General features: G+C 35.0%; 2 protein-coding genes across 2 annotated transcripts; one reads left to right on the top strand and one right to left on the bottom strand.

The window, feature by feature from the left end:
* The first annotated feature begins 654 nt into the window (after positions 1-654).
* On the top strand, positions 655-4,626 carry cldn33b (claudin 33b). Its single transcript, XM_058779472.1, has 2 exons — positions 655-709; positions 2,043-4,626. Exon 2 carries the CDS (start codon positions 2,329-2,331, stop codon positions 2,992-2,994), a length of 666 nt encoding a protein of 221 aa, XP_058635455.1. The 5' UTR covers positions 655-709; positions 2,043-2,328; the 3' UTR covers positions 2,995-4,626.
* Positions 4,627-7,850: 3,224 nt separating this feature from the next.
* On the bottom strand, positions 7,851-13,944 carry cldn34a (claudin 34a). The gene is made up of 2 exons (XM_058779941.1): positions 12,288-13,944; positions 7,851-10,473 (listed from the first exon to the last, which is right to left on the bottom strand). The coding sequence occupies exon 2, from the start codon at positions 10,368-10,370 to the stop codon at positions 9,636-9,638; it is 735 nt and encodes a 244-aa protein (XP_058635924.1). The 5' UTR covers positions 10,371-10,473; positions 12,288-13,944; the 3' UTR covers positions 7,851-9,635.
* Between the last annotated feature and the right edge of the window lie 41 nt (positions 13,945-13,985).

Here is a 13,985-nt window from a genome sequence, read left to right as displayed (position 1 = left end):
CCAGTTAACAGTGCAACGTGTCTCTTTTGTCCTTTTACTGTATATACATTTTACAGTAGGCTATCTTACTGTACATAATACAGTAAAATACTGTTCAAATTACAAAAATCGGTTACAGTGTAACTTTACAGCTCTCTTATAGTTTTCATAAGCTCAACATCCATTATCAAGTTCAAGCAGACATTTTAAGGAATAGTTCACCTAAAAATGACAATTCAGTCATAATTATTGCACCCTCATTTCGTTTCAAGTATCAATTTGTTTCTATGAAATGCAAAAGGAGAAGTTTAGAAGAATGCTGATATGCTAGTATACCCTTTTCCATAAATGAATTGTGATTATGGACTTTTGCCTTCAACTAAATAGAAAGATCATAGGTGTGGAATGAGAACTATTCTTTGGCTAGGAAAGCTTTTAAAAAAATTACATTTAATTAAATAAAATCACAAAATCACATATCTGACTGCAAATGTTGATAACTAACTGTAATCAACATAATTTTCAGACAAAGTCTGAAAAGTGTGTGTATGTTAATTATGTGTTTGTTGAGAGCCAATTATGTGTTTGTGGCGAGCCACTGCATCGCGTCACAGATTTCTTCTTTAACCTCCTACTGCAATACATGTGGCATTCTGTAATTCTGTCTCAACACAATTTCACATCTGCAGAAGCCAGATCTCAAACCAAATGAGACAGCCTCACACTTCAGGTAACACTATTTTCCTATTTGTAATTTGATACATTTTTATGCATAGCAAGATAGTACTGACATGAGTATCAAAGAATGTTTTCTTGCACAATGCTAATTGCACTGATATATTTGTGAGATGAAAATGATTTTGCAAGTGATGTTGTAAGACCTTTGAAACTGAAAAAAAAAAGGTGCTTCTTGCTCAACTTTCCACTCAGAAAGGTTGGAGAATTATTTCACAGGTAGCATCTGAAGCTACACTGAATATCTGGCTTTCAAAATCTAATTTAAATCTTGAAAATAGCAGTAAAAACATTTTTAATGTTTTTGTAGCTCAACTGGTGGAGCATGACAATAACAATGTAAGGTTGTGGGTTAAATTTCCTGAAAACATACATACTGGCAAAACATTTACCCTGAATGCAGTGGAAGTTGCTTTGGATAACCGTGTCTGCCAAATGCATAATTGTAAATAAATTGATGTAAACGGAAATGTTTAAGATTCTGCAATATTTCTAAGAAATCAAATAAGTAAAGCTGTGACATTGATATGAACAGATGGTCAGATTGAATCAATTCATGCTCTCAAACCATGCTGGGTAAATGAAATTAATCATGAAATTTTCTATACTTGTGGAACATGTCAAATTCTCAAATTCATGTTTATTTTTAACTTCAGCATTTTGTTTATAGTATAATTTGGAATGAAAACCAGTTAAAAAAGAAACCATGCTAAATAATTAAAATAAAATAAAATAAAATAATAAAATAAAATAAAATAAAATAAAATAAAATAAAATAAAATAAAATAAAATAAAATAATAAAATAAAATAAAATAAAATAAAATAAAATAAAATAAAATAAAATAAGAGCTATATAGCCCTCACTGCAAATTTGTATTTCTCCAATTAAAAAAATAACAATGGAGGAGTTATAGTCGGCAGGCATCAAAGATCCCCAGTTAGGTACACGTTGCATATTTGGCGTGCTCTCCTTTGCGCCAAAGAATAGACTGCCCGGCACTTAGCAGAGCTTATCTCTCACCCGTTCGTTCCTTGAAAAAAACTCAATAAACATTAAAAATGTTCCTTTCTCTTTCCCCATGGCAACCCCTACGGCAAGTGCTGTTGCTGATAGCAGGGAAACCAAATGAAAAGATACAAACAAATTCTAATGACGTAGTAAAACCATCAGTTTGTCCCTTGAAAATGACAACAATCAGAATTTAATGGCATCCTGTCTACAATTTAATGGCATCCCGTGTGGCCTTTGGTTTCCTCCTGAGACCAGGGTCTGAATAAAAAGAATCTTTCTCTCTCTCTCTTTTGTTCTCTTTCTCTCTCTAAAAAGGATCCTAGAGGGCAGGGCCTAAAGTTTGAGTGCCCTCTCTCCCCATGTGCACATTTCCTCTACCTCTTATGCTCAGATGATGAGTGCCTCTTACTGAAGACCGACGGACTGTGAAGAACCTGCAAGCAGAACTCTACAGTATCTGGATCCAAGGTGCTACCTCTGTTCTTCTCGCTCTCTCCTCCATTCCTCTCTCATTCCTTCTCATCGAGAGGAGGTTCTTGAGGTGCCAGCCAAACCTGAGGGCCGTCGGACCCCGAGAGGGACTAGGTAGTGAGAGGTAACCATGACAAACCCATGCACGGTGTTTCTGGAACTGCTTGGGATGCTGATCGGGATGGGCGGCTGGTTTTGTTCGTTGGCGGCCACTATCATGCCTCAATGGTTGTCCCTTTCTACTGAACTAATGGGCATGGAGAGCTACGAACAAGGGCTTTGGGAGGCTTGCGTGATCCAGGAGGTTGCTGGCACGGAGTGTCGCCCCTACGATACTATCCTAGGCCTCGAACCCAAGTTTATGCTGGCCCGTGTTCTGATGTGCGTTTCAGATGCCACATGTCTTCTCGGACTTCTCCTCGCCATCCCTGCCATGAGTCAGATCAACTGCTGTAAGAGTGAGGAGGGACGGAGGACCAAGCGAGGTTTGAAGATAGCAGCTGGTGTGTTTTTATGCATCGCTGGATTGTTTGTGCTTTTCCCCGTCTCCTACGTCGCTCATGATATTGTAATTAAGTACTTTGATGAGACCGTACCTCACGTGGTGCCACGTTCAGAGTTTGGGGACGCGCTGTTCATCGGCTGGGCTGCTGGACTTCTTGACATTGTGGCATCCGTGCTGTTATTCGCCTCTTGCTCTGACTCAAGAGACAGTGAACCACATCTGGTGTATCACCGTCAAAGGCAGGAGATCAGAACTATCGATGGTTCGAGAAAACGCACCGAGTATGTTTGAAGTACTTTTGTTGTGTAATGCCTATTAATGTTGATGGAGCAGGAAAAAACAACTTTTGGGTAATATCTTCTGGAAACTGTTTATACTTACAGTCAGTGTATCCAGCAATCAAACTCTTGAAACAGGTAAAGCATTATTATGATACATTTATGCTTTAATATCGGAGTAGTCTATTTGATTATTTGTATTATCAGTAATGTATTAATGTTGAAAAGTTGCCAATAAGTTTTCAGTTGCTTTAATAGACATGTAGTGATTGGAAAAAAAGACAACAGTAATTTTTTTCTTGCTTTAATATACATATTATATATACATATAACTAGCATAGAAAAGCGTAAAAGGTAAGATTTTGGTCTTCTTTATTTAGTGTGCATTTGTACACTGTACATCTAGTACTCAATGCCACCTTCAAAAGTACTTCTCAATAGGAAGGATGTATCCTGGCAAGTCTGCATATCTCGGCTGGAAAAGTCATCAGGCCACAAATGATTTTAGAGAGGAAGACATTATGTTTTGTTTTGTTGTAAATGTATCACATAATGCTAAACTATGCATAGTGTTAACCACTGGAAGACCACAGATGGTTGTCATTACATGTACTGCATTAATAGAAAGTCAGTTAATTAATATAAAGAGTTTTAATATAAAGCATTCTCCAAATTATAATTATAACAAGTGTCTCATATTAGCGTTTGAATTCTAAGCAGGACTGTAAAACTGAAGCCTCCTTACTAGGATGCAGCCTTCCGTTTGAGAAACAGCCATTGTTTGGAGATCTTTGTTTGTAAACAGCACCTGGAAATCAGCTGGTACTAATCCAGAATACTGTCTAATTTGGTAAGAAATAAAAGATGCTTATTTACACATATTTTTATTATGCAATATATGGAGAAATTGTAACATTTACAGTGAAAAACATTCAGTGGTATATTATATTTTTTTACTTTTAAGCAATGATTACTTTGAAATGTGTTCTTATTTGAGATAGTTTATTATTACTAGTGTTACAGTTGTCAGGCTTTATTGTTTTATTTTAAGTCTATAATAATAATACAGCTACTAGTCAAAAGTTTTTGAACAGTAAGAGTTTTAATGTTTTTAAAGAATTTTCTTCTGCTTACCAAGCCTGCATTTATTTGATCCAAAATACAGCAAAAGCAGTAATATTGTCAAATATTTTTACTATTTAAAATAAATGCTTTCTATTTGAATATATTTTAAACTGTAATTTATTTCTGTGATTTCAAAGCTAAATTTTCAGCATCATCACTCCAGTCTTCAGTGTCACATGATCCTTCAGAAATCTTTCTAATATGCTGATTTGCTGTTCAAGAAACATTTGTTATTGCTATTGTTATTATTATCATCAATATTTAAAACAGTAGAGTACGTTTTTTCAGGATTCTCTGATGAATAGAACGATCCAAAAGATCAGCATCTGAAATAAAAAGCTTTTGTAACATTATACACTAGACCATTCAAAAGCTTGGAGTCAGCAATTAATACTTTTATTTAGCAATGATGCTTTAAGTCGATGATAAAGACATTTATAATGTCACAAAAGATTTCCATTTCAGATAAATATTGTTCTTCTGAACTTTCTATTCATCAAAGAAACCTGAAAAAAACTACTCAGCTGTTTTCAACATAATATTTTTTTTTAATTAAATTGAATAAAAATCAATAAAAATTCAGTTTTATTGAATTTGATTTTATTGTATTTTATTTTCCTGAAATACTTTTCAAACAAGAGTACAAAAGGGATGAATGGAAGAAAATCAGATTTGGTGTTCTAGTGTGTTCAGTCAGGTGAGCTAATGGCAATATAAATGCCTGCTTGAGTGTAATTGTCTCTGATGGTCTCCCTATCAGAATGGAGACTAAGCTGTGTTTAATGAAGGCTCTAACGACCAGCGTGCCCTCTGAGGAATGCCAAACAGTTCCGCCTCCTTCTCTCCATCATTACTCTGATTTGACCAAGTTAGGAGCAGACAGGGGGCTCCTTTCCTCCAGAAAACTGCAACAGGTACAGTCCCATCCCACATTGAGCTTAACCAAATAATCACATCTCTACATGAAGATGACCCTGTCTTTGAGAAAACATTCATTAAGATGGAAAAAAGGTAGCTCATACACAGAAAACATACACTTCCACTTGTACATTTCTTTAAGCGTGATGAAAATATGATATATGGACAAAACGTTCTCAGACTTGAAGGCGCCACATAGATTGTGCCCAGAACTTCCTGCGATGGATATTGATAGTGAAAATGAAAATGGGCGGTATGTTTAGACTTAGATGTTTAGCTATTAACGCTCATTTCCAGCTTCTGGTTGGGAGTGAACGTACCCTGGGCTCCCAGAAAGGGGAAATGGTGTGTCTTCGACTCATTAGGAACAATGTCCTAATGCAGCTCACTGTAAACAAGCAAGAGTGAAAGAAGCTGATAAACGAACACGTGAAACTAAATTTTAAACATGCAGGATAAACACCATTCACAAACACTGTGTTTTTTTATATATTTGTAAATTATGTAATTTCACAATTCTCCTTTTAATATTTTGTTCTTTTGAGAACAATAAGCAAAACAAATATAAATATGCTTGCTGCATTATTATTGATTGTTGATCCTTTCAGCAAAAAGTAGCCACAAAACACCAGCAAAAAAATAAAAAATAAAAATCCACATTAATCCTCTTTATTTTATTTATTTATTTTTCATCCATTTCTTCAAAATAATGTGTTCTCTTTATATTTGATTGTAGTTGACTTATGTATTTCTTGTGAAGTTGTCAACCCTATTAACATAATTTCCCCCTTTTTCAATTAGCAAACAAACAAATAAATAAATAATTTATTTTAGGAAACAGCTTGTAGCGTCATCCCAGGCTTGGAATTATGTTCCAAGAACGTGCAGTTGCAGCATATTAAAGAGATGGCAAATTGCAATTTAAACACACTACGGCCCGGTTTCACAGACGGGGCTTAGCTTAAACCAGGACTAGGCCTTAGTTAAATTAAGATATTTAAGCAGCTTTTATAAAAATGCCATAGAAGAAAACGTTACATGTGTGCATCTTGAGACAGAATAATGGAACTGACAATCTTTGAAATGTTACAAAACATTTAAAACTGTTTAAAATCACTTTATCAAACTAGAAAAGGTACCTGACTACTGTTTTGGCCATACAGTGGCATTATAATCAGAACTGCAGCGATCAGTAAATATATTGCTGTGAAAAAATAAAATTATATATATATATATATATATATATATATATATATATATATATATATATACTGTATATACATACTGTATATATGTATATATATATATATATATATAAGCTTGGATAAACTGCTTTGTGCAAGCATTTATGTGTATGAACACTCCTGGGAAAAAAATACAAATCTGTGCAGCAGGTTTAGTATACAGACTTGTAATGAATGTCCTCAAGTAAAATTATACCATCAAGTCCTTAATTATTGCTGTTACTCATTTGAGTTTATACCCTTTACTTAGTTGCTTTGCTATGCAAAAGGGCAGAACACCAGAGGGTAAGATGACCTCTGTGTAGAGATACAAGCTGAAGCTCAAGGCCAGTGGAGATACTTAAAAGAAATAACTAGATAGTCTAAAAATACCAATGGTTTCTCACAGGTGAAAATCCGACGCCAATAAAACAACAACAACACTCTGCACCAGCAGTGCTGATCACACAACACACCCAGTGTGATCACATGCACACCCAGCAAATTATCACACAACACACCCTGCAGTACACACCCACAATTCACCAAAACTGCATGACAGTCTAGCACCTTTAACACTTTGAATTATTACAATTATAAAATAATAATAATTTAAATGAACATGAGTGCATAATTTTTCATAATTGTCATAGCCTATAAGCATATTTAAGCAATAATAATAATAATTTTAAATGCAACTGAATGCAATAATTTTTTAATGCAATTGATTTTATCGATCAATCGATCAATCAATCAATCAATCTATCTATCTATCTATCTATCTATCTATCTATCTATCTATCTATCTATCTATCTATCTATCTATCTATCTATCTATCTATCTATCCATCCATCCATCCATCCATCCATTCATCCATCCATCCATCCATCCATCAACAAACAAACACAACAAAGCACCGGAATGGTGCAAATTGGAAATGGCTCAATTTGTTGTTTATAATCATTATCACTCCAAATATGTTCTATTCATTGGTAAAGATGGCTGTAGAAAGGGTTAAGACAGACACAATTGATGCCCACAAGCTAAATGACTGTACAGAGATATTCGTAATCTTTGCTTTTGATCTAATCTCATTTGTAATCACTTTATAATCCATAATGGAGTTAAACTTTAATTAAGGACATTAAAAACCAAAGGGACAATATGCTGCCTTTGGTTCTCATAGATTGTCCATGAAAAAAGTGATTTATACAATTTGGAGCAATTAGAGAAAGTAAACGATGAACTGTTCTTTCTAAAAATAGAATAATTAATGGAATTATTTTAATTCTACAACAAACACTCTTAAAAATAAAGGTGCTTCACGATGCCATAGAAGAGCCTTTTTGTCTAAATGGTTCCATAAAGAACCTTTAACATTTGAAGAACCTTTCTGGTTCTTCGTGGAGAAAAGTTCTGCAGATTATAAAAAGGTTAGAAAGCGACGGTTCTTTAAAAAACCTTTGACTGAATGGTTCTTTGTGGAACCAAAAATGGTTCTTCTATGGCATCGCTGTGAAGAACCTTTTAAGCACCTTTATTTTTAAGAGTAAAAAAAGCACTGATGAACATTTTAAATCTTCAAAAAATAAAAAAAAAACACTCCTTCAAGTTTATTGTTTTATCTGTCATGATTATGCTGAACTCTGATATGCGAATAACACTGTTCAATGAACTCTGATATTGTTCATTGCCCTTCACCTTTGTCTTTACTTTCTTATCACAGTATGTATGATAATATGAGAAGTGTTAATGTCACACGTCTCATATGCTGCACAAAGGTTTTCAGTAAAGAAACACTATTGTTTTGATATCACTCTTGCATCCTTTTGAGGCACAGGCCATTTGTGTTGTCTGCCAGTATACTAACAGACTGTTGTAAAGGAGGTTTCATACTGAGATCCATAAAAGCTTGTTTAATTCCACCAACATCACGCCCCACTCTCGGTCACATGAGAGCAGAAATGTGTTTGTGCTATAGCTGCCCTCTCTAAGACAATGCGTTCGTCTCAGCATGGGGTCTTGGCTCTTCTCTGTCAGGATGTTTCTTTCACCTCTTTCTCAGAACAATACATGTCGAATCGCCAGTGGCCATGGGAGTCCATCCTGGCAGACAAATTCTCCAGCCACAATTCTTATGAACCTTAACACCTCTTCTGCGTCTACATTTTTGGGTGTTTTAGATGGATAAATCATCAAAACTCCTAAAGCGACCTCAATGGACTAGTGAACCAACACAGAAAACAAAAGCCTCTTTAATTGGCAAGAAATTGTTTCCCTTTGTCGAGTTATCAGAGGGATTATGTGGTTTTATAATAGAAGAAAATCATGTAATATCCAGCGGGATTTGTCAAAATTAATGTTCAATTTTAACAAGATTAAATGTTGGCAAGTAACAAACTCAAAGCCCATGGGGGGTGTTGAAAAACACAGTAATAAGGGCAAGTATCAAGCTGTGAAACAACAGTAAAGTTCATTCCACTCATGGCAGGGGTTATTTCCTCTGAAATCACCTTGTCCCCGCTCAAAGATCCACTCTTAGTCAGCTAAATCATATCTTACCTCAAATTCAAGATATTTTGCGTTAACAGCTTTTAGTGGCAGATGAACGTATAAGTTGAGTCTTAAAAACAACAGCACTACTCAATTTTTAATCAAACGAGAGCCAAAGATCACTTTTACTTTCAAATAATAATTATATAAATTAGAGTAATAAATGTACATTTTTACATACATTTTCTTTATACAAATACACACACACACACACACTATTAAAAGTTTGGGGTCAGTAAGATTTTTTTTTTTTTTTAAGAAAAACGTTCTGTTTTATTAAAGGATCCTAAAAAAGTATTACGGTTTCCACAAAAATAGGAACTCTTTTAAGGATCACGTGACACTGAAAACTGGAGTAATGGCTGCTGAAAATTCAGCTTTACCATCACAGGAATAAATTAAACACCTAAGCCCAATTTTTTTTGATCATATTTTTCATCAAATAAATGCAGCTTTGTTGAGCGTGCGTGACTTTTTGAAATACATTAAAAAATCTTACTGACCCCACTTTTAAACTGTGGGAAATGCATACATTACAGACATTTAGGTGAGTATACTCTTACAGCATTGTGTGCCCTGCACATTATGTAACAATAAGACGACAACTTGTAAAGTCCAGTGTTGTAGACATATTAACAATTTGATACCAATAAAATGGCCTCAAAGTTCAAAGTGCTTGCTTTTATTTCTGTTCATCATTCAGTCACTTTAGTGATTATGTAATTACATTACATTCATTTAAATGGTTTGGTTTGGGGTCCTCAGAAATAAAAGTTTTTAAGAAACTGTGTTTAGAGCCTTCAACGTCCTTCCATAGAGTGAGGCACTTTATTATTAAAGCTTCTCTGATTCATAAACTGGATTGATCATACCCTCATCCATACTCTCATTAATTACACCAAGAAAGCCTTCATCCCTTGGATTGTTGTCAAAATGTTCTGTTTCTCCACTCTTAGGCATTTTGGTTTTGGGATACCTGTAGCACGTTAAGAGTAGTCCACTTACAATGAGCAGGCAACCTGAACTGATCCCAATCCCAATCCCTGGACCCACTTCCTGTTTCACTGGAGCAGAAGGCAAGTAGAAGTCAGGCGGGAAGTCTATAGTGAGATTCGCCAGCACAGAATTCATATTCCAAAAGACGGGGACCAGCGAACACGCTGCAGTTAGCCAGAACAAGGAACCCGCCATCACAAAGTTCCATCTGACCTGCCTGTTGTTAGCCCCAAAGATGGCATTTCTCAACGCATGTCCCGCCACTAGGATTGCGACCACCCCCACGCCAACAGCAACCATGCAAAGTACCTGGGCGGCTGCTATTTCTGGTGGAGTGAATGAATCTGTAAGGCTGATGCTTTTGCAGATCTCAGCCGAATCCAAAATGTGGCTGTTGAAACAGACCCGCCACACTCCCACCCAGGCGAATCCTCCGGTGATGACGGTCTCATTGTCCACGTACCATATCCTCCAGTCGTTCACCCCAGAAACAGAGGCTGTCGTTATCCATCCTATAAACCCAAGCACTAGACCCGCAAACTGCCAATGGACTGACTGGGGAAGGTAAGCCATTGCTAAAACTGCTGAGTCCCGACACCAGGTGGTGATGAATATTTCCTCCTCAGGCCAGCACACTGTCCTTCAGGAGCATGGCTACATCGCAGCCATACCGCTTCTGTTAGATTAGAGAAAATAAAAAATATATATTTTAACCTAAAAAGCGATAGGGAGAACTAAGAAACATTTGTCAATTGCATAAAAAAAATTCAATTCAATACACTAGGGGCCCCCATTCCTAAAATACAATGGCAACTACCATTCAACAGCTTGTGATCAGTAAAAAAAATTTTTTTTAAGCATTAGTTTGATAAAAAAAGTGAATACTTTTACACTGTTACAATATATATATATATATTTAAAATGCTGTTCTTTTGGACTTACTATTCATATATGATAGGTTATATGAAAAAAAAAAAAAAGAAAACTGTTGTCGATGTGACAAGAAATGTTTCACTAGCAACAAATCAGCATATTAGAAATTAGAAAAGAATTATGTGACACTGGTGAAAAAATTTAGCTTTATTACTGTTTTACTGTATTTCTGATAAAAAAAATAAATAAATTAAAAAAAATGCAGCCTTGGTAAGATAAAAGAATTCTTTAAAAAATGCTTAAAAAAATCTTACCGACCAAACCTTTAAATGATAGAGCATATTTTCATGTAAAAATGCATTTATACTGTGTTGGAAAAATAGTAAGCATGATATTATGTAGACAACATGTGGTAAATGAATGAATTAAAATCATTCAATTCAAAATAATACAAAATTATAATAAAAGTAAACAATTGACTTTTATATTGTAATTGTACTAAAGTAAAAGAAACTGAAATAAATGCCAAAAAAGAGTAAAATATTATTTGGAAAATATTTAATTGATTTGAAGAAAAGTAACAAAGGCATTTTTCTATTGAAAGCTGTAGAAAAGGATATGATTATTTTTCCAGGGCTGTCAATAAAAAATGGACAGTTCATAATTTCCGACCAGTCATCACAAAGTAGACATACAGTATAAAATTCATGTTAAACTTTATATGGAAATTTTCCATGGACCACCAACACCCCCTTTGGACTTTTTATTTTATTTTATGGGCTTTTGTACCTTTAACAATATGACAGTAAAGAGAAGACAGGAAAATACAGGAAGAAAGTGAGGGGAATGGGACAGGGACATGACGCAAGCCAGACTGAAACCTGCGTCCCACAGTGCCACAGCCTTCTTGACAATTCACAAAACAAGTAAATGGTTGGAATATACAAAGTGCTTCCTTTGGACACAAAAGGTCAAGGTCAAGCAATCATTTCAGACTGAAGAAAATGCTTTTCACATGTAGTGTTTCAAAAATTGTGGTGACGAGCATTGTTTCCAGAGGGAGGAAAAAGGACACTGCGTTGAAGGTCAAGCATAAGGCTACGCATTTGAGACCGAGCAGAGGAGGAAGAAGAGGACAAGAAAATAGAGAGAGAGAGAGAGAGAGAGAGAGAGAGCACTAATATTTCCTGCCTGGCTCCCTGCACACCTGGGGTTGCGGAATGTTCCAGGATAAGCTGAAAGGTCATTTACAATAATCTTTTCACGCACAGGAATCAGAGATGGCAACAAATTAATAGAGCTTTGGAGAATTGATTTCCTTAACACTTTGCCAACCCCCACCCCCCAGTAGGCTAAACAACTCCCCCATATTACTGCCTAATATAGGCTATTATATAGCCAAAATATGTCATAGGCTATTTATTGTTGTAAAATGTATTGAGCAAATTCAGTTGTTCTATGACCTAATATGACCTTTTTGCTATTTCCAACAGTTTCCCATGCTCTTGTTATCCACAATTGTAACTTTATAGTTATCATTTGCGTAAAGCCGATTGATAAAGTAGGCTATATACATCCTTCGAAATGTCAATAAATAAAACACAAACTCGTGCTTACCTGTGAAATGTTTTGAGCTCCGGAAGATCTTCTAAACTGTAAATCACTTCATCTAAAATACAGAATTCCGTACCTGTGCCGCTCAAACGAAACTAGTGGAAATGGCAACTTTGCGAACTGACAAGTATAGTCAAACACATCTGTGGTTAATGATTAATGTAGCATTTCCAATAAATGGATAAGAGAGGGCGGGGGTAGGATCAATGCAAAACAATGAAAAGTAACTATTGCATAGGCCTACTGTTATCATAAACTTGTGTATTGGTTCGGCCAAATTCTCAATAAAACTTGACAACAATAGCATAATATTTTTTTCATCATGGCTATTTTTTCACGCTGCTCCAGCTGCGCGTGCGTTTTTAGAGTGCACATCAAAATGGAGATTCATTTTTCTATTACTGTTTTCAGATTTTAAAATAATACGATTGCAATTATTTATGTTAAAATACACTGCATGCCATAAAATTAAGTTAGTTCCGCCATTATTTTGTTATCGGGTGAGTTTTACATGTCAAAGTCTCTTTCCTGATTGGCCAAGGCAATAAGACTTTAGGCTAAGGCTATCTGAAGTTAAATGTTAGGTGATCAGAGCCATTCAGATAAAAACAAAACAAAACAATGATTGCTTAGAGAATCAAGAAATAGAAGGATTGAATCAAGTAATAAAAGTTTAAATTGCTTTGCTTATACACATAATGTTGTAGGAACATGCCAATATAACACTAAAACGTCATTCCTTTAATCTGGATTATGAAAATGTCCAACTCAATGAAATTAAAGTTTAGCAGCTAAAAAATGTATAATTATATTTATTTATTTAAAATGATGTACACTTACATGAGAGGAACGGAAATATTAAAAGTAGGCTATTTTACCTCACAGATTATCAGACACTTTTGTTTGTAGAATAAATCTTGATTGAAAAATACATGTGCTATTTCTACAATTGTATCGGAAACAATGAATTTGTGTCACACTGCATCCATGTTATAAAGCAATAGTGACCATCCTGAGCTGTGGCTCGAAAGAAAGCATTCAAAATAATAATGTCACTGGTAAAGCAGCTAAAAAAACACAACAACACACATATTTGTGGAATCTGAGCCAGTTATATATCAGCTAAGTTCAACATGATGATCATGTATTACATGCTGTCTTTTCTACGCAATGTATCTTTTATGAAAAAGATTTGTTTGACACTGAAATATAATAATTAGGAGGAACCAAAGTTAATACACTCATGGCTTTTGGCTTTTCATTATATATCTGCAAAATTGTTACTGCTTACTATATTACATGTGTTGTTGTGTAAATGTACAGGAGATTTTAGACTGGAATATGATGCATTTTTTCCCTCTGAGTATATGCATTTTGAGTCTATTCGGACCACATAAAACATGAAAACACAAATGTGACCCTGGACCACAAAACCAGTCTTACGTGGCTGGGGTATATTTCTAGCAATAGCCAACAATACATTGTATGGGTCAAAATGATCAATTTTTCTTTTATGTCAAAAATCATTAGGATATTATGTAAATATCATGTTCCATGAAGATATCTTGTAAATTTCCTGCCATTAATTTTTAGTTAGTAATATGCATTGCTAAGAACCTTTTTTTTTTTTTTTGCACCCTCAGATTTTCAAATAGTTGCATCTCGGCCAAATATTTTCCTGTCCCAACAAACCATACATCG

Source organism: Onychostoma macrolepis, chromosome 06 (assembly GCF_012432095.1).
Source record: "Onychostoma macrolepis isolate SWU-2019 chromosome 06, ASM1243209v1, whole genome shotgun sequence".
NCBI classification, from domain to species: Eukaryota; Metazoa; Chordata; class Actinopteri; order Cypriniformes; family Cyprinidae; genus Onychostoma; species Onychostoma macrolepis.
Note: the sequence above shows the minus strand (reverse complement) of the source record. Positions and strands in the feature narration are given on the sequence as shown.